General features: G+C 46.9%; 1 protein-coding gene across 2 annotated transcripts in view; it reads left to right on the forward strand.

The window, feature by feature from the left end:
• The window catches only part of MRPL45 (mitochondrial ribosomal protein L45), a 133,058-nt gene that overhangs the window by 25,721 nt on the left and 80,267 nt on the right, over positions 1–27,070 (forward strand). For both annotated transcript variants that reach the window (XM_077459405.1, XM_077459406.1), the window contains exon 4: positions 5,617–5,715. In XM_077459405.1, the coding sequence (XP_077315531.1) occupies positions 5,617–5,715 (99 nt within the window). The remainder of the gene's footprint in view (positions 1–5,616; positions 5,716–27,070) is intronic.

Genomic DNA, 27,070 nt, shown 5'->3' on the forward strand with positions numbered 1-27,070 from the left:
TCTGCGTGGAACTAGCAGACCAACTAGTGCAAGACCTTAAGTATGTTTGTGACGCGGCCCTGGATACTCTCCCTCTGTTATCAAGGGCTTCAGTGTCAGCAGTGGTGCTGAGGCGCCTGATTTTTGTTAAAATGCTGGTCTGCTGACCAGGCATCCAAAAAATCCCTGACGGATCTTCCCTTCCTTGGCGACCTGGCTCTTTGGAGCCTCTTTAGATGACATTATTAAAAATGCCACAGGTGGTAAGTACTCTACTCCCACAGGCCAGGAAGGCTAAGGAGCCACGCCGTAGGCAAGGGCCCTCATTTTCCGCAACACGGGTGGGGGGGGGATCGCCATTGGGAGTTTGCAGCCCGGTGGGCCTCTCGGCTGTCCAACCAGTGGGTCTGCGATCTGATTTCCACAGGCTACAAGATGGAGTTCCTCTCTTGGCTGCAAAACGGATTCTTCCCCCCCAGCATACCCCTACTCCCGGCTTGCTGGGAGGCCTTCTTGGGGGCGGTAAGGGACCTGCTAAATCGTGGGGTGATAGTACCTGTTCTGGACTCGGAACGTTTCCAGGGGTTCTACTCAAACCTGTTTGTAGTCCCCAAGAACGAAGGGGTATGTCCAATCTTGGATCTAAAAGTACAGAGGTTCGGAATGGAATCAGTTCGCTCAGTAGTTGCTGCACTCCATCAAGGGGACTCCCTGGCATCCTTAGACATCTAGAATGCGTACCTGCACATACCCATATGCCTCCGGCATTAGAAGTTTCTGCGATTTGTAGTTGGGAATGCCCATTACTAGTTTGTGGCTCTCCCTAGACGATCTCCTCCTGAGAGCATCTTCCGCCTCAGAGTTAGAGGAGGATGTGACGATCACCATGCAGACCCTGCAGCAATTTTGGTGGCTGTTGAACCTAAATAAGTCGGTGATCGTACCGACTCAGCGTTTGGAGTACCTAGGCTTCCTGGTGCACTCCATGGAAGCGAGAGTGTTTCTCCCTTCAGACAAGCTGCAGACTCTCAGAGCCGCGGTAAAACTGCTGATGAACCGCAAGTGGTCGTCGCTACGCTTCTGCATGTGACTCCTGGGACTCATGGTGACCTCCTTCCACACCAGAGTCCTGCAGAAGGAGATTTTGACAAAATGGGTCAAATCTCCGTTGTCCCTGGATCAACAGATCCAGGTGAGCCAGTTAGTCAGGGACTCCCTGATCTGGTGGCTGAGGTCCCCGGTACTTCAGTCCGGGAAGTTGTTCCTACCTCTGAAATGGACGGTGATCACAATGGACGCCAGCCTATCTGGCTGGGGTGGAGTAATGGGAGTTCAGTCGACAAGGGCCTCTGGTCGGTGGAGGAATCCAAGTTGCTGATCAATCTGCTCAAACTGAGAGCAATCAAGCTATGTCTCTCCACATGGTCGATAAGACTTTGAGGGCGTCCGATCAGGGTCCAGTCAGACAACGCCATGGCGGTGGCATGCGTCAATCACCAAGGAGGAATAAAAGCTCGGCCGCCGCACGGGAGGACGCTCACATCCTTCAGTGGGCAGAGCGACATGTATTGGCCCTGTTGGCCATTTACATCCTGGGAGTGGAGAACTAGCAGGCGGACTATCTAAGCCGCCAGATGCTGGACCCAGGAGAATGGGCATTGCATCCGGAGGTGTTCAGGCTACTGTGCCTAAGGTGGGACACTCCAGACGGGGATCTTCTGGCCTCCCGTCTCAATCGGAAGGTGCCAAGATTCGTGTCCAGGACCAGAGATCATTAGGCAGACATGCTGGTGGCTCCGTGGGGTCAGTACCAGCTGATCTATGCCTTTCCTCCGCTGAAACTGTTACCACGTCTGCTCCGCAGAGTGGAGGCCGAGGGGATTCAAGTAATTCTGTTTGCCCCAAATTGGCCTCAGCGTCCCTGGTACGCAGATCTGGTGCGCCCGGTGGCAGACGCCCCCTGGCGACTGCTGTTTACGAGAAGACCTTCTGTCTCAAGGTCCGATTCTCCATCCTGCTTTACCATCGCTGTTTTTAACAGCATATCTATTGAGAGCCAGGTTTTGAGGATCCCAACTATGCTGAGAGCATGGAAATCTTCTCGGAAGATATATCATCGTACCTGCAAGGCCTATATCTCCATGTGTGAGCTGGAAGGGTGGCATCCGTGCTTTTTTTATTTTTTATTTATTTTTTATTTTTTTCTATATCCAGGATCCTGCTGTTTCTTCAGCAAGGAGTAGACAAGAAATTGGCCTTGAGCACCATTAAAGGACAAATCTCCTTTTTTTTTTTTTTTCAGCGTCCCCTGGCGTCTCACTCTCTAGTGAGCACCTTTGTCCAAGGGGTCCGTTACCCCCGTGGGATCTGAATCTGGTGTTGTTGGCGCTGCAAAAACCGCCATTTGAAAATATCAGAGAGATTCCCCTGTTGACTCTTTCCCAGAAAGTGGTCTTTCTAGTGGCCATTACATCGGCCAGGAGGGTTTTGGAACTGGCGGCCTTGCAAGTCGCCCTATCTGGTCCTCCACAGGGATAAGGTGGTGTTGCGTCTGCAGCCTTCTTTTCTGCCGAAGGTGGTTTCGGCATTCCACATCAATGAAGACGTTGTATTACCATCTCTGTGTCCGAAGCAGACTCCTCCTAAGGAGGTGTCGTCGGCCACTATTTCCAGGTGGATCAGACAGATCGTAGTACAAGCCTACACCTTGAAGAGGCAGGTGCCCCCCTTTCCGGTTATGGCCCATTCCACAAGGGCAATCGGAAACGTCTTGGGCCTTCCGACATAAAGCGGCGACCTGGTCGTCTGTTCACACTTTTACAGATTTCTACAGGGTAGATGTCCTTGCATTGGCTGATGCCTGTTTTGGCCGCAAAGTTTTGCAGGCGGCTGTATAATTGCAATTGCATATGCAATTTTTTTTCTTGTTTTTTTTGGGTAAAAACCCAGTACCTTTTTTTAAGTTAGTACGTTTTATAGGGTAGTGCCTCTCTGTTGAGGAACACTCTGTTTTTTGTGGTGGTGTTTTTCCACACAATGTCGTTTTTTGTGGGTAAAGTTGTACTAGTTCCCACTTGCCATGGTGGATGAAGTTTTTATGCTGTTTTCCCACCCCACGTCTTGGGACTGCTTGGGGATGTCCCAATAGCTGAGAGGTGCTGTGTCATTCGGTGAATATAAGTGCTCATGCACACGGACGTTTTAAAAAACTGGCTGCAAAGCTAGCTCCGATGCCTGGAAAAATCGGCGTTAAAAACGCGATTTTTTTTTACCGCGTTTTGCATTGGCGTTTTTGCGCATTTTTTAGCGTTTTTAAAGAAACACATCTCTTGGCTATAGCACTCAGAAAACAAAGAAAATATGTTGCGCGTTTTCCCGCGATTCGCGTTTTTACAGCTCTAGCTCCGCGCCAGGGAACGCACTGGTCCTGGGTTTTTTTTTTTACAGCTTAAAAACGCCTATGCCATTTGCAGCTCAAAAACGCCTAGGTGGGCATGAAGCCATAGACTAACATGGACAGGCCTTTTTAAGCTGCAAAAAACGCTCAAAAAAGCGGCTGTAAAAACGTCCGTGTGCATGAGGCCTAAGAGAAAATAGGATTTTTTTTTGTACTCGCCGTAAAAAATCCTTTCTCTGTAATTCAGACTGACACGGTACCCACCCCTCCTATTTTTCTTTACATTATACTGCTTGTTGACGTACTGAGAGCTGCATGGCAGGCTGGGGGGTTGTTACCTAAGGGACCACCCCTTGGGCGGAACTAAAAGTTCTGTGTTTTTCATAACATGTTATGCCTTGTCTTCTCCTAAAGGTGGCATAACAACCCAATGGTTGAGAGGAGCAGTGTCAGTCGGTGAATTACAGAGAAAAGGATTTTACAGTGAGTACAAAAAATCCAATTTTTTTTTTTTGGACTGATACGACATATTCCCTTGGCCCATTTTTGACAAAAACAATTTTTCTGGTAACCATATCTGCTGCAAGAAGGTTATCCGAATTGGCTGCTTTTTCTTGTAAAGAGCCATATTATTATTATTATTATTATTATTATTATTATTATTATTATTCTCAAGGATAAAGTAGTATTGCGTCCACATCCTAACTTTTTACCAAAGGTAGTATCGGGTTTTTATCTAAACCAGGATATTGTTCTATCTTCATTTTTTCCAGAACCCTTTTTCTGTGGAAGAAAAATTACTACTGCATTCTCTTGATGTCGTGAGAGCAGTCTACTTAAGGACGACTGCTCAGGTTCAGAAAACTGATGTTTTGTTCGTATTGCCTGAAGGTCCTAAAAGGACAGGTAGCATGGAAATCTACTATTCTAAATGGATTCAACAAGTAATCGTTCTAGCTTATGGTTTAAAGAGGTAGTTTCTGCCCTCTCAAATCAAAACTCACTCCTCTAGTGCTTTGTGGGCAGTGCATCACAAAGTCTCCATGGCTCAAATCTGAAAGGCCACAACTTGGTCTTCAATCCATACATTTACCAGATTCTATCAGGTGGATGTAAAAGACATGAGGATGTCGCCTTTGGGCGCAGTGTACTGCAGGCAGCAGTGTAAGTCCTCTGATCTCATGGTTCCCTACTTTTGTTGAGTTTACCTCCCCTCACTTGGCATTGCTCTGGGACATCCCACAAAGTAATTACTATGGCTCTGTGTCCTGTGATGTATGATTAAAGAAAATAGGATTTTTATAACTTCTTTCCCTTAAAATCCTTTTCTTTTGAAGTACATCACGGGGCACAGATGTCCTGTCCCTCTTTCTAGTATACATGTGTATTGCTTTGCTACAAAACTGAGATGCTCCCGGTATGGGAGGGGTTATATAGGGAGGCAACTTCCTGTTTAGAGTGTGCCAGTGTGCAGCACCTGATGGTAGACTACAACCCACATTAGTAATTACTATGGCCCTGTGTCGCATGATGTACTTCAAAAGAAAAGGGTTTTTACAGGTATGCTGTTATAAAAATCCTATTATTCAACCTTAAACTTTGAAATTTGTGAATGCTGCATAAGCAGACGCTCTCTCTTCAACAGTGTGCACTGTATTTGACATTTGTGTGTTTTGCTGTCAAAATAAATGACAGCTGTTGGCTTGTAAATTACTTTCTGCCTCAGTAGGCTGGATAATATGTTCCACCAAACTGCATAAAAAGGTTAAGGGAGTATAAGTAATGTAGTTGATCCTGTTTTGAAACTAAGGGAGGGAAAGAGGTGACTTCACCTACATTTAGACAGTGTGTTCTGCCAATGCCAAAAAATTCTGGTCCCCTGCCCTGTATTTTGTGTGAAATGGCCCTAATTTAGTTTTTTGTCATTTTGGGAGGCTTACAATCATCCCTGATCCAACCACAAAGGACAGGGTTATGTAAGTGCTCTGTGACGATTTAAACTCTTTATATTGTTAGAATGTTTTTAGTGGGTTGCGACAGGCAGGATAGTTTCTTTTTTATTTTATTTTTTTGCTCCAATGCAGATATCATTAGGGTAACATCTTAATGCAAACTGACAAAAGCACAGATGTGTAAAAAAATTCAAGGGCCCTATGCTGGCAGTAATGTACTATTTATTTCTTTTGATTATTATATGACTTTCAAATTCTAAGTCTCTGCTTTTTTTTTTTTTTTTTCAGCATTCGGAAAGTAAAAGATTATGATGAGGATTTCAGTACCAAGACCTTTCCAGAGAAAGCTCAGGAAATCTTTATTGCTGCGCACAATCACCTGGCTCAGTAAGACGTTGTTTTCTTTAGTAATTAATGCATTTTGATGTTTTGTGTGTTCTCCCATAAACATTCAAATCCCCCCCTCCAACTTTCCTTTTTCACATGCCATCCAGAATAGATCAGAACTCTTTATGTTCCAGTTTACATGTATCTATATCTTATCTTAACAATGATTAAATGTTAATGAAAATAATTTTTATTAACGATATTGCAAAAATAGACAACACAATAGCAAAATATGTGAACTTAAAAGTATTAAAAGGCTTGTCTGCTATGTTCCTATTTTTTTTTAGCGTAATTTGATCTCAGAACATTTCAGTGAGAACATTGTTTTGATGGAAAATTGAGAGCTTCAGCATTTGTGAAGCCTCTAGAGCAGTGATGGCGAACTTTGGCACCCCAGATGTTTTGGAACTATATTTCCCATGATGCTCAACTACACTGCAGCGTGCATGAGCATCATGGGAAATGTCATTCCAAAACATCTGGAATGATGAGATTCGCCATCACTGCTCCAGAGGGTGTGTGCAGAAGTGACATAGCCAAAATGTTCCAGGGCTGGAGGTAAGAGGGCTAAACTGTATATTTTCAGCAGTCTCTGCTTGGGTTAATCCCAAAGGTGTTCTATTGGGTTGAGGTCAGGACCTTACTTTGTGCACTGGTCCAAATCATTTAGTGAAGGGGAGATTATTATACCTTTTTTTTTTGGGATGGATTGGAGTGGAGACTGCGAGCCATGCCTTCTTACAGAACATCGGTGCCTGACCTCACAAATGCTCTTCTGGAAGGATGGTCAAACATTCCCATAGACACACTCCTAAACTTTGCGGAAGCTGTTTATAGCTGCAAAGGGTGGGGCAATTCAATGTTGAACTCTACAGACTAAGACGCCATTAAAGTTCATGTAAAGGCAGGTGTCCCAATACTTTTGACAATTAAGTGTAAATTCAAGTAGATACCTGATATTAACATATGACAGGTTTATGAATGGTTTGTAGATTTCGTTTTTGGCACTTTGAGTCTGCTTGTCTTCTTCTAGCCTAAGACTAATCTGTATTGTGGAATTACATACCATACATACATTTTATAATTCCCTGTTATAAGGCCTTTGGGTAAGGGATATCTGGATAATGGATTTTAGAGCATCCAAATAGTTATTTATGACTAGGTCATTGACAGTTGTGTAAATTCTGGCAGCAGTGAAGATCAACAAAACCCATTCTATCTTTCTTCCTCTGTCAAATAGAACCTGGCAGGGCTGTGCATTTTCACTGACGTTTGAACAGTTTCTGTGTAAGGTGTTGATTGTACCTATCAATTACAGGCCTCCACCCCTTGCACATGGAACACAAGATCACAGTGTATGATGACAAACTTTTGTTCTGCCTTACTTAGCTGAAGAACTGTCAGCACTGATACGTCTCTGCATCCAAGGAGAGCCAGGAACATACACGGCAGGTGCTGGCAGGGGCCAGCACAGAGGCGGGTGGAGACAAAGAGGTGCAGGCACTAGGAAAGAGTAGATGGGTGACAGTCAGGAAGGGTAGAGGCGGAAGTGCCAGGGAGGCCGATCTAGGCTGGAGCATCCCAATAAGTACACTCCATTGAGTGACATTGGTGAAACCAGTCAGGGAGCAGCACTGCTGGAGCTGAGGGACTCTCCTAGTTGCCGGGGGCAATAACTCCTCCAGTGGGGGGGGGGGGGGGAGTGAAGGGAAAGGAAAAACAGATTCTGGTGGTAGGGGACTCAAGAGACAGAGAGGCCAATCTGTAACAAAGACCTGAAGCACCAAACAGCATGTTGTCCACCGGGCTCTCAGGTTTGGAACATCATGGATCTGGTTGACAGATTACTGGAAGGGGTTGGGGAAGACCCAGCTATCATGGTGCACGTTGGCACCAATGACAAAATTAGAGGCAGATGGAGTGTCTTAAAGAACGATTTTAGGGACTTGGGAGCTAAATTGAGCAAAAGGACCTCCAAGGTAGTATTCTCAGGAATACTACAGGTACAATGAGCCACACCAGAAAAGCAGATGGAGATTAGGGAAGTAAACAAGTGGCTGAAGAGCTGGTGTAGTAAGGAGGGGTTTGGGTTCCTGGAGGACCGTGCCGACTTCTCAGTCGATAACCAGTACTATAGAAGAAATGTACTGCACCTAAAATGAGGAGGGTACAGATCAGCTACTAATGAAGATGACCAAAAAGTTGGAGGGGTTTCTAAACTAGGCGATTGGGGGGGGTCCAGAAGTAGAGATAGTCAGCACAGAACATATTCCAGATGGTAGTATTGGGGGAATTTAGTGGTAGCTTGACCAGGGCACATAAACCCAAGGTAAGTATAGTAGCAAGTCCTAGTTGCAATCTTGGAACATCCAATAAGAGGATAATATGCGACTGGTCTAAACTACGTGGCATGTTCACCAATGCCAGGAGCCTGGCAGACAAGATGGGTGAACTAGTGATACTGTTGTACGAGGAGGATTTGGATTTTGTGGGAATTTGAGAACTGGTTCAACAGCTCTCATGATTGGCTGGCAGACATTCAAGGGCATACCCTTTAGCGCAAGGATAGAGGGGGTAAAAAAGGGGGAGGGGTATGCCTATATATCAAGAATAATGTACAAGTGAATGTGAGAGATGGCATCACCAAGGGAGCTAGGAAGGAGGTGGAATCCTTATGGGTAGAGCTCCAAAGGGATGAAGCTAAGGGGAAAATAATGCTTGCAGTATTCTATAGGCCCCCTAACCTGAGGGAGGAATCTCCTATCAAAATTTGGATTAGCAGCAAGGATGGGAAGTGTTTATCATAATGGGGAATTTTAATGATCCAGACATAGCTGAATGTACGGTTCCCTCCACCCAGCCTAAGGCTCGCCAGTTCCTAAATGTCTTGCAGAACAATTTATGGGTCAGATGGTAGACGCACCAACTAGAAATAAAGCGTTACTGGATCTACTGATTACCAACAATACAGATGTTATCACGGATGTGGAAATACGGGGCAATTTAGGTAACAGCGATCACAAGTCAATTAGTTTCAGTATGAATCACACAAATGGGAAACATAAGGGGAATACAAAGACACTTAATTTCAAAAGAGCCAACTTCCCTAAACTACAAACCTAGCTAGAAGGCATAGATTGGGATACAATCTTAGGAACAAAGAGCACAGAGGAGAGATGGGTTTGCTATAAGGACATTAGCCAATGCACCCCATTGGGTAATACATTTAAAAGAGCGAACAAAAGTCCTGGATGGCTTAACTTCAATGTAAACATGCATATAAAAGTAAAGGAGAAGGCCTTCAAAAAATACAAGGTTGAGGGATCGTCATCAGCATTCAGACTTTATAAAGTATGCAACAAGAAATGTAATGGTGCAGTAAGGACGGCTAAGATAGAACATGAAAGACGCATAGTGGAGGAGAGCAAAAAAAATCCCAGGAAATTATTTAACCACCTCAATACAGTGCACTTACAACATCCCCTTCCTGCCCAGACCAATTTTCAGCTTTCAGCGCCCTTACACTTGGAATGACAATTACTCAGTCATGCAACCTATATGAAATTTGTGTCCTTTTTTCACACAAATAGAGCTTTCTTTTGGTGGTATTTAATCACTATTGGGTTTATTTTTTGTGCTATAAATCAAAAAAGACCGTACATTTTGTGAAAAAAAAAAAAATGCCTTTTTTTTGGTTTCCGTCATAAAATTTTGAATATTTGTAATTTTTCTTCATAAATTTTGTCCAAAATTTATACTGCTACATATCTTTGGTAGAAATAACCCACATTAGTGTATATTATTTGGTCTTTGTGAAAGTTATAGAGTCTACAAACTATGGTGCCAATCGCTGAATATTGACCACATCTGATCAGACCTTCAGTATATCAGGTGTATCTAATTTCTTGAGACACTAACAAGTCAGGAAAGTACAAATACCCCCTAAATGACCCCTTTTTAGAAAGTAGACATTCCAAGGTATTAAGTAAGTAGCATGGTGAATTTTTTTAAATTGTATTTTTTTTCCCACAATTCTTTGCAAAATGAAGATATTTTTTTAATTTATTTTTTTACAAAATTGTCATATTAACAGGTTATTTCTCTCAGAGCATATGCATACAACAAATTACACCCCTCCTGCTACTCCTCCTGAGTATGGCGATACCACATGTGTGAGACTTTTACACAACCTGGCCACCTACAAAGGCCCAACATTGAAGTAGCATCTTCAGGTGTTCTACAAGCATAAGTGACACATCTCATGTCTCAACCACCTATTACACTTTTGAAGGCCCTGGAGCACCAGGACAATGGAATTGCCCCCAAAATGACCATATTTTGGAAAGCAAACGCCCCAACATATAATCTGAGGCATAATGAGTCTTTAGAACTGTTCATTTTTTTTCATATGTTTTTGGAAAATGTGGAAAAAAATAAACGCTTTTTTATTTTATTTTATTTTTTTACACGAGTTTGTCCATTTAGCAAATATTTCCAACACATAGCATGTACATCGCAAAGATGACACCCCAAAATTCATTCTGCTACACCTCCTGAGTATGGCAACACCACATGTGTGAGACTTTTACATAGCCTGGCCACATACAAAAGTCCAACATCCAAGTAGCACCATCAGGCGTTCTAGGAGCGTAAATGACACACATAATTTCCTGGCAACCTATCATTTTTGAAGGCCCTTCCTATTTCTAACACATAGCATTTACATACCAAGAATTACAATCCAAAATAAATGATATTGTGGAAAGGGTTAAAAAAATACAAATAAATTACCTGTGATTTTAGTAGTATCCACAGAGGAGAGCACTAGTCCAGACAGCAGGCAGGGATGTGCTTAGCGACAGCAATAATAATTATCCAGGCAGGAATATTGTCTATAGTTGGCACAAGGATATTGTCAGCACAGTCCATAGAAATTGTCCAGGCAGAGACAGCCAGCACAGCCATAATATTGGTCCTGGTACACTGTTACCTGCAGACACTCATTATTGTACCGCTCTCCAGCCCTTCATAAACCTGCTACCTCTTGCTACAGCTAATTATTTGCATAGTCCAGGTAGCAGTGTGGTCTGTTCATGCGGCAGGCAGAGGCATGGTGGCAGTAAGTCAGCAGCAGGCTGAGGGCCGCAATGAGGTAAGACCTGTGCACGGGGTAGAGGCTTCGACCCACCCAAATCTCTATGAAGCTTCCGGACTCCAGACCCTGATCTGAAAATTCCGAAACGCGGAGAAAACAAATTTTTTTTTTCTCCATACGGAATTCTGGAGCCCCTCACATATGTGAGAATGGGGAAATGGTTAAAAATATGGGTTCATATTTTAGGGCTGTATGATAAAGTTGGGAGGGACACTGGGGACAATGGTAGCTGATATCTTTTCAAAATCCTCTTTTGTTGCACCACGCTACATTTGGGCCTGCTTCAGATGGTGGAATGCTAAAGTGGAAGTGCCGCTCATGAAGTCAGCAAACAGCTTCAGAGCGATGGTCTTCGGGGGGCTCTTTGGTGATAGATGAGGGACGTGACCACTTCTGTGAATTTTTAGGAAGGGGGCGAGGCTTTCCATGGATTCGGTGTAGACTACGTAGGAATTATAAATGGCCAAATGGATGAGATAAATTGCTACCTTCTTGTACCAGGATCGGGACCTCCTTATTGACAAATAGGGCTGAATCATTTGATCATTGAAGAGATTATAATCTTGGACACGTTGGCTTTTCAATGGGACCTTGTCTTCTTTGAACCTCCAATTGTAGTATCCTCATGGATGGTTGACATCATGTGTACGTCCCTTTTATCCTTCCACCTCAAGGCCAGCACTTTGTTGCATCTCAATGATGCTCTTTCCCCCCTTCACAGCTTTTTGTTCCCTAGAGATTGTGGGAAGCCCTTTCTATATTTTTCTGGAGGTTCCACAGGCCAGGGTTTTTGTGATTTATAAGTGTTTGAAAAGGGGCAGGCTGGTGTAGAAATTGTCAAGGAATATGTGATATCCTTTGTTCAGAAGTGGTTATGCCAGGTCCCACACAATCTTTCCAGTTGTGCCCATGTAGGCCGGGCATTCAGAGGGCTGGAGCTGCGAATCTCTTCCTTCATATATGCAGAATGCATACAGATATCTCGTAGCTCTCTCACAGAGCTTGTATAATTTTACTCCGTATCTGGCCCTTTTGCTAGGAATATATTGCTTTATTCCTAGCCGGCCTGAAAAGGGTACCAGGGACTCATTGACACATATATTCTGATCGGGGACATAGAGTTCTGGAAAATACATTTCTCTTATTCACCGACCGACACAGCTCCCCTCTTAGCCATTGGGTTGTTATGCCCACCACTAGGAGAATACTAGGCATTACTTGTTATGTAACACTCAGAACTTTCCAGTTCCGCCCAGGGGGCGGTCCCTTGGGCAACAACCCTCCAGCCTGCCATGCAGTCATCAGTTTTATTTTGCCTAGCGAAGGAGAAGGACCTAGGGGCCCATCGGTCTGTGGTGTGGTTTTATTTTTTATTTTTTTTCTGTAGAAGCTTGACTTTTTGCGCAAGATGATCCGGGGATCTACTATCACCAGCCGACTGGGTGACAGGCTGGATACCCTTACCCTTATCCTTATCCTTGTAGTCTCCCCAGTCTGGCCATCGAGCTTGTGCAGGTCGCAGCTCCGCGCTAGGCAGGCCACGACGAAACCTCAGCTCCAGAGGTGGTCAGTGAGCTTTTATGCTCCGGGGTACACATATGACCGGGCTACTGACGTCTGCGTCAGTGTGCCGGGCCAGCAGCCACTCTGTACTGATCAGTGAGTGGATCTGTGATGGCTCTCCCTGCCTCTGTGGGGCTGGGCATTCCCTGGGAGGTCGATTCGGGGGTCCCTCACCTTCCTCTCTTCTCCCCCTTTCCCCCTCCCCCTCCCTGGGGGTATGCTGCTGAGCGGTGTGTGTGTCTGCGCAGGAGCTCTCCGGGTGGGCTCTCACCTGGGGGGGTGGCGCTGGCTGGCTGAGTCTTGGGTCCTGTTTTTCATGTCCCTGGAAGGTGTCTGTGAGGCTATGCTGGTGTCCTGTGCAGCGCTGTACTCCCCGCCATTGTTTCTCCCTATCCCTCATGGCTCTGGCATTCGGCGGCCATCTTAGGTGTGGGCAAGGGAAAGCAAGCTCTCCTGGGCTTTGGCTGCCATTTTCCTTGTAATTGTCCCTATACAGGACACCAGCGGCCATTTTCTTGAAGCCTGAACACGTTTTTCAGTGTTCTCTAGTGGCGGCCTGTGCTCTAACGGCCATTTTCCCTGTGTTTTTATGTCCTTATGCTGGACGCTGGGAGGCCATTTTCTTGAAGCCTGAGCACACTTCAGAGTGGTTTCAGCGTCATTTGCAGCTGCTTACATGGACACAGCACTGGTTTCTCTGCACCTGGGAGCCAATAGAGACTACAGGCACTACTTGCTGGATAGCGCAGAACCCCTCAGGGTGGTGAGTCCTGTGGGAAAGAGCCCCTCAGCAACAGCAGTAAGGAGGGTGGGACCATCACTGTCCTAAGTCCCCTTCGGGTGGCAGACAGGGTAGGGTCAGCATGGCTTCAGAAACTGGTGTTTCTTCCCCCGAAATCCAGGCAATTGCAACCGGGTTGCCAGAGGACTGCACAGTGCCCCTGGACACCCTGACGGCGGTCCTCAATACGTTCGTTGCCAAGATGGAGACGGCATGTGGGCAAAGGGTGCAAAAAAAGCGCCCCCCCATTTTCTGGGGAGAGCTCTGACACAGACGCAGGCCCTGCTGAGGCTGGTGACCCCTGCTCTGTCTTGTCAGACGCCGCTGACCAGGACCGTTCGGACAGTGAGTGAGTGAGGTGTTCCCATATCTGACTTATTTTGACAAGTTCATTTACAAGGAATGGTGTTGCCCGCAACTGACCTTTTCGGTCCCCAAATCCATGGCCGTGCGTTACCCCTTTTGAGGGGAGCCTTCTTGAGAAGTGGTCGGCTCCTCCGTTCGTGGACCCCCCCAATATCCAGGTTAAAAAAAGTAACTACGATCCCGGTAGAGGGGGGACTCCTGCATTTAAGGATCCCACGGACAGGAAGGCCGAGGCAGTGGCTCGTTCCTTGTTTATGGTGGTGGGGTCGACCATGCGACCAGTACTGGCATCCGCACTTGTGTCGCAGACACTAACTGAGTGGGCAAAACTGTTGCACTGCAAATTGGGAGAGCAACAGGCTTCTCCTGTCTGCGTGGAACTAGCAGACCAACTAGTGCAAGGCCTTAAGTACGTTTGTGACGCGGCCCTGGATACTCTTCTTCTGTTATCCAGGGCTTCAGTGTCAGCAGTGGTGCTGAGGCACCTGAATTGGTTAAAATGCTGGTCTGCTGACCATGCATCTAAGAAATCCCTGACGGATTGCCCCTTCCTTTGCAACCGGCTTTTTTGGAGCCTCATTGGATGACATTAAAAATGCCACCGGTGATAAGAGTGCCCTACTTCCTACTAACGCCATAGACAAGGGCCCTCTTTTTCCGCTCACAAACGGCTTTTTTTTCATCCGTCCGGAGCTTCGGCTAAACATCCCCAGCCCGACAGGACGACCACGGAAGGACATAAATGTCCCTGGAACCGCAAGCCTAACAAGCCTGCGAACAAAAGTGCTACCGCATGAAGATTTGCCCCCACCCATGTCTCGGGAGTTTGCAGCCCGGTGGTCCTCTCGACTATGCGATAAATGGGTCTGCGATCTGATTTGTTCAGGCTACAAGATAGTTTCTCTCTTGGCCGCCAAACTGATTCTTCCCCTCCAGCATACCCATATCCCCGGCGTGCTGGGAGGCCCTCTTGGGGGCAGTAAGGGACCTGCTGAGATACGGGGTGGTTGTACCGGTTCAAGAATTGGAACATTTCCAGGGATTCTACTCAAATTTGTTTGCAGTTCCCAAGAAGGAAGGGGTACGTCCAATCTTGGACCTAAAAGCCCTCAATCACTTTGTAAACTGCAGAGGTTCAGAATGGAATCAGTTTGCTCAGTCGCTGCATTCCATCAAGGGGACTCCCTGGCGTCCTTAAACATCTAGGATGCGCACCTGCACATACCCATATGCCTTCCGCATCAAGTTTCTGCGATTTTGCAGTCGGGGAAGCCCACTACCAATTTGCAGCTGGGGTGAAGTGATGGGGGTTCAGTCGGCTCAGAGCCTCTTGTTGGCAGAAGAATCCAAGTTGCCGATCAATCTGCTCAAGCTCAGAGCGATAAGGCTGTGCCTCTCCACCTGGTCGATGAGACTACAGAGGTGTCTGATCAGGATCCAGTCAGACAAGAAGCTCAGCCACCGCATGGGAGGTCCCTCACATACTTTGGTGGGCAGAGCAACACGTACCGGCCCTGTCGGCCATTTACATCCCGGGAGTGGAGAACTGGCAGGCGGACTATCTGAGTCACCAGATGCTGGACCCAGGAGAATGGGCATTGCTTTCGGAGGTATTCAGGCTACTGTGCCTGAGGTGGGGCACAACAGACGTGGATCTTCTGGCCTCCCGCCTCAATCGGAAGGTGCCGAGATTCGTGTCCAGGACGCGCTTGTGGCTCCATGGGATCAGTAGCAGCTGATCTACGCCTTTCATCCACTGAAACTGTTACCATGCCTGCTCTGCAGAGTGGAAGTCGAGGGGATCCCAGTGATTCTGGTCGCCCCAGATTGGCCCCAGCGGCCTTTGTACACAGACCTAGTGTGCCTGGTGGCAGACGCCCCATGGCGACTACCGTTACGAGAGGACCTTCTGTCTTAAGGTCCGATTCTCCATCCTGCTTTACCGTTGCTGGATTTAACGGCATGGCTATTGAGAGCCAGGTGTTGAGGAACTGGGGTCTGTCAGACTTGGTGGTCCCAACTATGTTGAGGGATGGAAATCTTCTTCTCTGAAGATATATCATCATACCTAGAAGGCTTACATCTCCATGTGTGAGGAGAAAGGATGGCATCCACGCTCCTTTTCTTTATCCAGGATCCTGCTATTTCTTCAGCAAGGAGTAGAAATTAGCGTTAAGCACCATTAAGGGGCAAATATCAGCCCTGGCGTCTCACTCATTAGAGAGTACCTTTGTTCAGGGGGTGCAACATGTAGTCCCTCCGGTACATCCACCGTTACCCCCGTGGGATCTGAACCTGGTGTTATTGGCGCTTCAAAAACCGCCATTTGAAAATATCATTTAGATTCCCCTGTTGACTCTTTGGGATAAAGTGGTCTTTCTAGTGGCTATCGCATCGGCCAGGAGGGTTTCGGAACTGGCGACTTTGTCATGCAAGTCGCCTTATCTGGTTATCCACAAGGATAAATAAGGTGGTGTTGCGGAAAGTTCTTGTAATGTTATGTAAGAGTGTTACATAACAAGTAATGCCTAGTATTCTCCTAGTGGTGGGCATAACAACCCAATGGCTAAGAGAGGAGCTGTGTCGGTCGGTGAATTACAGAGAAAAGGATTTTACGGTGAGTACAAAAAATCCTATTTTATCAGTGGGCGAAGTTTATATAACTTGTAATTTGGATGATTTAGGGGAGGGCACTGGGTGTTGTCGCTGAAGTGAAGAAAGGGCATTATTATCATTGTATCGGGACCTGGACATTACTGTAGAATAAATGGCCATGTTGTGTATAGGGTTGGTGGACCAATAAGCATTTTTTTTTTTTTTTTTTTTTGTAATCCCCATGTTTATGGTGAGGCCCATAAACAATTTGAACTCCAAATTCAGATCTCTCCACTCAAACGGATGGGCATATGATGATTGGGGGGTTATTTGGCAATATACTGCTGGGCATATAAATTATCTGGTCCACAATAAATTGCAGCAAAGTGTTGGGCAAAAACAGACAAAAGCAAACAATCTGAGACATTTTGGGTGTTGGTCTGCACACCTGCCTGTGCTGTGAAAGGGGGATTAATTGGTGATGCAGAGTCGGAAGGCAGCCATGTTGGGTTGGCAAGACCATCTGGCATATATGTAGAGGCCCTGGCTCTTGGGGGAAACGACACTCCAGTAGTTGGATTGGAATTTCCTGTGCTGGTACTCAGGCATGATGTGGCAGCACTGGTACTGGGTCTGGGCATTTGTTCATGGGGCCTATCGCCGGCTGCAGTGTTGGTACTGGGAATTTGTTCTTGGGGCCTATTGCTGGCGGCAGTGCTGGTACTGGGCCTGGGAATATAATCCTGGTTTCCAGAGTGCCGTGCCCTTTTAGGAGGGACCCATTCTTCTTTCTAATCATTTGCCGAGTCACTATTCGGTTCAAATGCCGAATTTTGATTCGGAATCAGAATTGGAATCTGATGAGAACTCCCTGTTGCTCTAATCGATCATGGAGAGGATCGGGAATGCCTCCTCACTGTTGTATACTCTTTTGGACATGACGTTGTTGGCTGTGTAAAAGGTGACAGGCGATGGCCACTGATGGGTGACAGGCTATGTGCACTGACGGGTGATGGTCACTGATGGATGCACCGCTGACGGTCACTGTTGGGTGACAGAGCACGTTCACTGATGGGTGACGTGTGATGGATGACAAGCTAAGGTCACTGATGGGTGACGGGTGCACCACTGATGGGTGATGGTCACTGACGGCTGGTGGTCACTGATGGGTGATGGCTGGCGGTCACTGATGGGTGACGGCTGGCGGTCACTGATGGGTGACGGCTGGCGGTCACTGATGGGTGACGGCTGGCGGTCACTGATGGGAGTCTCTTATGTGACGGGTGACACTGGTGACTGTTGGGTGACAGATGGCAATGGGGGGGGGGGCGATCTGACAAGTGTGGTATTGGTGCAGACACTGCAGAACACAGATCAGTAACTTGCTGCTCCAGGCTCTTCTCTCCTTACACTGGAAACGGTGTGTGAGGAGAGAAGAGCTGGTAACAGCTAGTTACCGCTCTGTGTTTTACATTTAGTGATCGGATGTGAAAGGATCACGGCCGAACACATGGTAAACAGCCATGACCAATGGCTGTTCACCCCCCTTGATGGTTAGCTGTGTCTCCGCGACACGCCGACAGTGAAGAAACAGGGATGCGCGCGCAAGGTCATGCGCATTCCCTGTTTAAATGGGAGGACGTCCTATGACACCCTCCCGCAACAAGAGCCGCGCTGCAGGGCCGTCATGACAGCCAGTGGTCGGCAAGCAGTTAAGTATGTAAACAGTAAAAAAGGAGGACAGACCATATTGGCCTCATAAAGAATGAGGAAGGACATCGGGTTACAAAGAATGGGGAGATGGCGAAGGTAATGAATTTTTTCTTCTCCTCAGTCTTCACGAGGGAATCGGGGGGGGGGGGGATACTGCAGTGTTTATCCTCATGACACATCACAGGAACACCTCCATGGTTAAGAGGACAGAATTAAAATTAGACTCAGGAAACTTAACATTAATAAATCACCGGGACCAGATGGCTTGCACCCTAGGGTACTTGAAGAATTCAGTCAAGTAATTGCCAGACCATTGTTCCTCATTTTTACTGACAGTCTACTGACTGGAATGTATCCAGCTGATTGGAGAAAAGTCAATGTGGCACTAATATTTAAAAAGGGCCCAAAATACATCCCTGGGAATTACAGACCTAACATCATTATTAGCCTAACATCAATGATATGTAAACTCTTGGAGGGGATGATAAGGGCTTATATACAAGATTTTAGTAATGAGAATGGTATCATTAGCAGTAATCAGCATGGATTCATGAAGAATCATTCTTGCTAAACCAATCTGCTAACCTATGAGGAGGTGAGTTGCCATCTACAGAAAGGAAAGCCCACAGACGTGGTGTATCCGGATTTTGCAAAAGCATTTGACACAATTCCCCATAAACATTTACTGTGCAAAATAAGGTCCATTGGACCATAGGGTGAGCACATGGATTGAAAACTGGCTACAAGGGCGAGTTCAGAGGGTGGTGATAAATCGGGAATACTCGGTCAAGGGGTGGGTAGTGGGGTCCCCCAGGGTTCTGTGCTTGGACCAATCCTGTTTAATAAACTCATTTATAAACTCAATTCATAAACGACCTGGAGGATGGGGTAAATGGTTCATTCTTTGTATTTGTGGACGATACTAAGCTAAGCAGGGCAATAACTTCTCTGCAGGATGTGGAAACCTTGAAAAAAGATCTGAACGAATTAATGGGTTGGGCAGCTACATGGCAAATGAGGTCCAATGTAGAAAATGTAAAATAATGCATTTGGGTGCCAAAAATATGAATGCAATCTATACACTGGGTGGAAAACCTCTGGGGGAATCTAGGATGGAAAAGGACCTGGGGGTCCTAGTAGATGATAGGCTCAGCACTAGCATGCAATGCCAAGCTGCTGCTAACAAAGCAAACAGAATATCGGCATGTATTAAAAAGGGGATTAATTCCAGAGATAAAATGATAATTCTCCCGCTCTACAAGACTCTGGTCTGACCGCACCTAGAGTATGCTGTCCAGTTCTGGGCACCAGTCCTCAGGAAGCATGTACTGGAAATGGAGCGAGCACAAAGAAGGGCAACCAAGCTAATAAAGGGTCTGGAGGATATTAGTTATGAGGAAAGGTTGTGAGCACTGAACTTATTTTCTCTGGAGAAGAGACGCTTAAGAGGGGATATGATTTCAATATACAAATAACATACTGGTGACCCCACAATAGGGGTAAAACTCTTTTGCAGAACGGAGTTTAACAAGACTCATGGCCATTCATTAAATTAGAAGGACGAGGGGGCGTGGCCGGATGTAGACCTAGGAGGACGTGTGGTGCTGGAGCTCCTGCCATCCTAAATGTAATCATGTGCCATCCTTCGCCTGTCTGACTTTGGGGACGACCAAATTATCTCCCCTGCGCCTCTGCCATCCCGCTGGATTACGGGGAAGCATTTTGGCGTGGTGAGCGGTGTGTCTGGCGGCTCCGTGGCTTGAGGCCTAGCCGGCTCACAGGGTCCGGCCGCCATCTTGCGGCCTGTAGAGCCTCCGGACCAGCCGCGGTGGAGTACCGAGTGCGGGAATCGGCTGCACGGGAGCGTGGAACGTAGGGGACGCGGGAAGAAGAGGAATCCTCGGGCCATACTGCCAGACACGGATGAGGTGACTGAAATTATCCACCGCAATCAGCCGCACAGCAGTGTATCTGCCATTGGGTGGACTGTAGGCTCTGTGGAGGCCCTTTACCATCCTTGCTGGGGCGGTGAGTCCTGAACTGGGGGCCATAGGTAGCTGCACAGGAGCGGTGGAGAGGGGTGTGGGAGAGTGGGTAGCAGCCCTGGTGCCATTCCCTGCTGCTTTCCTCGCTGGGCATATGAACTGAATATCTTAAAGGGCTACACTCCAACTCCCTAGTGCATAGCAAGACTGTCTGCATACTCTATTGTTCAGTTTCTGGAAGTGAGAGGTTCTTGGGGGATACCAGAACTGTGCTTTTAGCCATACTAATCACTTTCTACTGTATCCCTGAAGTTGAGTATCCTTAAAGGGGCACACCCTCCTCTCTGCACACAAGTATACCTCAGGCCAACTGACCTTTCATCTTTTCCTCATGCCCTCCAAAAGCAAGTCTGTGGCTAAGAAAGCACCGTTACAGCCTGTGCAGAATCCTAGTGACTTTTTGAATCAATTCAAGGCTCTAATGGCGGATATGGAGCAGGCGGCCCCACAGGAGGCTAACCCATCTGCACCCACGTTGCCTCCAACTAATGATACCACTGTTATTCTTGCAGCGATTGAGCAAAGCAGAACTTCTTTGTTGGTGCGCATAGACCACCTGGCGGAGGAATGCAACTTCATAAGAGCAGATTTTGATAAATTCCGGGGCCGGCTCTCGGAAACTGAATCGCGCATCTCGGCGACAGAGGACACTACTCACCGTCACGATGAGGCCATTCAAGTGCTGCAGCGAACGGTTCAGAATCTGGTGGCCAAGTCCGACGATGCTGAAAACCGTTTGTGAAGAAACAATGTCAGGGTCTTGGGCCTGCCGGAGGGAGCAGAAGGGGACCGCCCGGCTGAATTTGACGAAGATTTCTTTAAATCATTGCTTCACTTGACGGATGTGCCCCCAACGTATGTGGTCGAGAGGGCTCACAGGGTCCCGACCAGTCGGGGTCCCCCAGGGGCCCCCCCTAGACCATTCTTGGTACGCTTTCTCAATTTTCGGGACCGGGATCGGATCCTGCGCGAGGCTCGCAAACATCAGAACCTACCTTTGGAGAACATGGTGGTACACCTGTATCCTGATTTCTCAGCTGATCTTCAGAGAAGACGCAAGACATTTACAGACGTCAGAAGGAGGCTTCGTGAGCGTGAGCTGAAATATTCCAGGCTTTATCCCAGCCGACTGCGGGTGCAACACGGAGGATCGGTGAAATTCTTTGAGTCACCTGCGGAAGCAGATCAATGGCTACATTTGCTGTAAATGGCCTGTTGAGACACCCCTGATTGCCAAACGGTGGGTTGACTGCAACTACCTGTTTTCTTCTTTTGTTGCCTTTTGTGGTTGCTGCCCAGTTTTGGGGTGGCCCGACTCCCTGACAAATGTGTCTCCTGCTGGAATGTACTTTGTTATCCTGCAAGAAGCCTGACATTCTTTGGCGGCGGGTGGGGGGTTGGTGGTGGCAGTTGATGTCCGCTTCTCCTGTACGTTCTCCTGCGGGTTCCCTACCTCGGGTGGGGCCACCTGCCAAGGTTGCCTATATAATTTCTTCTTTTGTTCTTGCCCCCACCTGGATAAATAAGATGGTGGGAGATACATAGAGAAACAGGCTTTCCGGATATCCATACCAAAGGACTGACGGTTCGTAAGCGGAGTGGGAGCTCCAGGCACATGAACACTATGTCCATGATACTTTGGACTTTTAGTTTACACTTGAACCCTTTTTTTGATTCTCGGGTTTCTACTTTTTGTCTAGGGGTCCTTTTTTGACCCATCAATGCCATGCCTTCAAGGACTGTTTTTGGACACAGTTTGGGGATAAACTGCGTGTACATGTTTTTTTGTGTTGTTACACGGCAGCAGGGGGTTTATTGGTTTCAAAGGGTAATAGGTTTGATAGGTGCAGCCCTCCAAGGTAAATTGTCTATTCATATGCTTAATGTTGTATCTGATTTTAGTCTTCAACTGTATGTATCACTGATGTCGTTTGTACTTCATTTACCGTCTAACGAGTCACGTGGGGGATGATGGCGGGATCAAGGTTTAATGTAGTTTCATGGAATGTTAGAGGTCTTAACGATAAATTCCATAGAGCTTTAATGTTTCAATATCTAAAAACAATTAGTCCTCATGTGGTGTTCTTGCAGGAGACGCATCTGGATGGGAGCAGGGTGCTGGCCTTAAGCAGAGCCTGGGTACAGAGAGCGTTACATGCTACATACTCTACCTACTCCAGGGGCGTATCAATTTTAATTAGTAAGGCGGTACCGTGCACCATTCACCATGTGATCTCAGACCCGGATGGTAGGTTTTTGGTGATTGTGGCTGATATTGGTGCGTGCAAAATGGTATTTGTGAACGTTTATATTCCACCCCCATTCCAGATTCAGATCCTGTATGACCTATTGGGTAAATTGGCGCCCTACCTGCATCTCCCTCTCCTTATAGCCGGGGACTTTAATGCTATCCTATCTACTGCTTTGGACTCGTCCAATGCATCTAGAGTGGCGTCGCCCGATCTTTCTGCCTGGGCGGCAGCTGCTTCCCTGACAGAGCTTTGGCGTTGGAAAAACCCTGTCACCAGAGGTTACTCACATTTATCAAAAACTCATAAATCCTCATCGAGAATAGATCTAGCATTTGCCAATGCCTCTATGCTGCAATTAGTGGGGGGGGGGCAAAGTATTTAGCGGGTGGTATTTCAGACCATTCGCCCTTGTCAATTCACATTGGATCCAACTTGGGTCCTACGGGGAGGGGGTGGAAATTGAACCCGGGGTGGTTGGAGGTAGAAGAGGTGTCCTCTCAAGTAGCGCCACACTTTGTACATTATTGGGAAGATAACGAGGGGTCTGCCGACACCGCCATCGTTTGGGACGCCTTTAACCACTTGCCGACCGCCGCACGACGATATACGTCGGCAGAATGGCACGGGCAGGCATATGGGCGTATATATAAGTCCCTGCCTTCCCGCGGGTGGGGGGCCCGATCGGGCCCCCCCGGTGCCTGCGGCGGTCGGTATTCGTTCGGGAGCGATCCGGGATGAGGGGGCGGCCATTCATTCATGGCCACCCCCTCGCGATTGCTCCCGACGAATAGAAATGCTCCGTGACATCACTTCCTCTCCTGTAATGTAAACACAGGAGAGCAAGTGATGTAATCTCTCCTCCGTGTCGGTATTTTTCGTTCCGGCACCGAGGAGAGAGGATCGGTGAGTTGCACCAACACACCACATGTACAGTAGAACATGCCAGGCACACTCGCACCCCCCCTTTACCCCCCGATCACCCCCCCAATTACCCCTGCCCCCCCCCCCCCAGTCACAGTGACACCAATTGCATTTTTTTTTTTTTTTTTTTTTTGCATTGGTGTCATTTGTGACTGTAATAACTGTTAGGGCAGTTAGGGTTAGCCCCCTTTAGTTCTAATGTGCCCCACTAACCCCCCCAATAAAGGTTTAACCCCGTGATCACCTCCCGTCGCCAGTGTCACTAAGGCTGGGTTCACATTGCAGCGGTTTATGAGAACGAATGTGATTCGCACTGCAGTGCAAATCACATCCGATCTCTGTGCGATTCGAGTTCAGCCATACAGATAGTATGGCTGAATTCGTGTCGCACCCGCCGCACCCGCCGCAAACTCGCACGGGACCCTTTTTTTGGTCCGCAGCAGAATCGGATCGCATGGGTGTTCACACCATGCGATCCGAGTTTGCAGATCGCACTGCGATATGCGAACTGATCTGGGGGTGTCATTAACATTTCACTGACACTCCCAGCAGTTCGCATAGGGCAGTGTGAACTGCCGCCAGGAGGCATGCGATGCGGGAACCCGCCGCGGATTTGTGGCGTTCCTGCATCGCTCCAGTGTGAACCCAGCCTAATAAGCGATCGTTTTTCTGATCGCTGTATTAGTGTCACAGGTGACGCTAGTTAGGCAGGTAGGTATTTAGGTTCGCCGCAGCTTTTTATAGCGCTAGGGACCCCCATATACTACCGCATAAAGCCCCCTGATTGCCCCCTAGTTAACCCTTTCACCAGTGATCACCATATAACGGTTACAGGTGACGCTGGTTGGTTAGTTATTTTTTTTATAGTTTCAGGGCACCCGCCATTTATTACCTAGTCTCACTAGTGTACCCCTAAATTTAGGGGTGTCTACCTTCCAAAATGGGGTCATTTGGGGGGCGTTTGTGCCATCTTGGCATTTTATGGCCTTCAAAACTGTAACGCCCTTAGAAAGCCTGAAGGCGGTGCTTGGTTTTCGGGGCCCCGTACGCGGCTAGGCTCCCAAAAAGTCCCACATGTGGTATCCCCGTACTCAGGAGAAGCAGCAGAATTTATTTTGGGGTGTCATTTCACATATGCCCATGGCATGCGTGAGCAATATATCATTTAGTGACAACTTTGTGAAAAAAAAAAAAAAAAAAAAAAAGTTTGTAATTTTCCCGCAACTTGTGGCAAAATATAAAATATTCCATGGACTCAACATGCCTCTCAGCAAATAGCTTGGGGTGTCTACTTTCTAAAATGGGGTCATTTGTGGGGGTTTTGTGCCATCTTGGCATTTTATGGCCTTCAAAACTGTAATAGGTAGTGAGGAGTGAAGTCAAATATTTACGCCCTTAGAAAACCTGAAGGCGGTTCTTGGCTTTCGGGGCCCCGTACGCGGCTAGGCTCCCAAAAAATCCCACACATGTGGTATCCTCGTACTCAGGAGAAGCAGCAGAATTTATTTTGGGGTGTCATTTCACATATGCCCATAGCATGTGTGAGCAATATATCATTTAGTGACAACTTTGTGTAAAAAAATAATAATAATTTTTTTTTTGTCATTATTCAATCGCTTGAGGCAAAAAAATAAAATATTCAATGGGCTCAACATGCCACTTATCAATTTCCTTAGGGGGTCTACTTTCCAAAATGGGGTCATTTGGGGGGGTTTTGTACTGCCCTGCCATTTTAGCACCTCAAGAAATGAGATAGGCAGTCGTAAACTAAAAGCTGCGTAAATTCCAGAAAACGTACCTTAGTTTGTAGATGTGACAACTTCTGCGCAAACCAATAAATATACAGTTATTGACTTTTTTTTTTACCAAAGACATGTGGCTGAATACATTTTGGCCTAAATGTATGACTAAAATTTAGTTTATTGGATTTTTCTAATAACAAAAAGTAGAAAATATCATTTTTTTTTCAAAATTTGCGGTCTTTTTCCATTTATATCGCAAAAAAATAAAAATCGCAGAGGCAATCAAATACCATCAAAAGAAAGCTCTATTTGTGGGAAGAAAAGGACACAAATTTTGTTTGGGTACAACATTGCATGACCGCGCAATTACCAGTTAAAGCAGCGCAGTGCCAAATTGTAAAAAGACCTCTGGTCATTTATCAGCAAAATGGTCCGGTCTGAAAGTGGTTAAAGCCTGCATGCGGGGCACTATATTTCAGCCATCAAACAGGCCCGCAGGTCCCACAATCAGATAGAACAAGAATTGCAGGACAGGGAGAGGGTGTGTGCCATGGAACACACGAACAATCAGTCCAATGTCACCTATGGTGGACTGTTGGAGGCAAGGCGTGCTTTAGCACTCCATTATTCTGACCTAACACACACATCTAAGACGAAAATGGCTGAACCCATCTTTGAGCAAGGGGACAAGAACGGTAAACTGTTAGCCATGCTAGTGGCTGAGCAAAGGGTGCAGACTAATATTCCTTGTATCAAGAATACTCAGGGTGACCTACTGACAACCCCGACAGACATACTAGACACATTTGTGGAATACTACAAAACTCTGTATGCATCCATACCAACCTGCGACATGGCGGAGTTAGACGGGTTGTTAGCATCATTGCAGATCCCGAGGCTGTCTGAGGCAGATAGGGACTTTTTGGAGGCTGACATAACGACAGAGGAAATTGAAAAAGCTATTAGGTCCTTCCCTCCCCGTAAATCCCCAGGGCCTGACTGCTTCTGCATCGAGTGGTATAGGCAGCATTTGGAAGAATTGGTTCCTAGACTTAAAAACTTGTATGACTACTGCTTGGAACACAGGTGTCTCCCAGCCTCTTTGCTGGAGGCACAGGTGATCCTGCTGCCGAAGCCGGGCAAGGACCCCCTATCGTGTTCTCCATATAGACCGATCGCACTGCTGAACCAAGATTTAAAAATTCTAACGAAGGTGCTGGCTACCAGACTCTCTCAGGTTATCACGACTTTGGTGGATATTGATCAGACAGTGTTCATTCCGCTGAAATCTACTGACACTAATTTACGCAGATTGTTTACCCACCTACAGATTGCACACGCCGAAAAAGGATCTAGAGTGGTAGTTTCCCTGGATATGGCCAAGGCCTTTGATTCAGTAGACTGGCAATACATGTCAACAGTTCTGCGGAGCATGGGCTTGTGGGAGATCTATGTGACCTGGATTTCTTTGCTTTATAGTTCTCCACAGGCGGGTATCAAAATAGCCAATTCAGTCTCACCCCAATTTAGCGTCAATAGGGGCATGCGTCGGGTGTCCACTATCCCCATTCTTATTTCCATTAGCAATAGAACCACTGGCTATAGCCCTGAGGCAATTACCTTGGGTAGGAGCACTGGAGGTGGGGGGTATTAGGGAGTGCATAGCGATCTATGCGGATGACATGCTCCTCTTCTTGAGGGACACAGGGCCGTCTTTGGAGGCGGTGTTCGGGGTGCTCGACTGATTTGCTGAGTTCTCCGGGTCAATTGGGAGAAGTCCAACGTGATGGCTATTGATCGGGAGGCGCGAGAGCTGGCGACCACTAGAGTCCCCATTGCCTGGGTGCAGGAATTTAAGTACTTGGGAGTGAGTTTCACCAGGAGTGGGCGACTATATGTCTCTGAATCTCTTCCCCTTGTTGGCCAGGGTTAAGGTGCAGTTGGAAGCTTTGAAGCATCTGCCGCTGTCCCTCATTGGTAGGGTTAACCTGCTCAAAATGAAGGTTCTGCCAGTATTTCTTTACCTTTTACGTAATTTTACTATTTGGATTCCCTGCTCGTTTTTTCGGAGGGTTAATAGTCTTTTTGGCTCCTTTTTATGGGACGCTACGCACCCCAGAATAAGTCTCAGGGTTTTGCAGGAGCCATGGGGTCAATGTGGCTTGGCATTGCCGGATCTTTTTAAATATTATCTAGCTGGGCAAATGGTGGTCACAGGACGC

The sequence above is a fragment of the Lithobates pipiens genome, unplaced genomic scaffold (genome assembly GCF_037356315.1).
Source record: "Lithobates pipiens isolate NorthernLeopardFrog02 unplaced genomic scaffold, aLitPip1_a1.2 Scaffold_28, whole genome shotgun sequence".
NCBI classification, from domain to species: domain Eukaryota; kingdom Metazoa; phylum Chordata; class Amphibia; order Anura; family Ranidae; genus Lithobates; species Lithobates pipiens.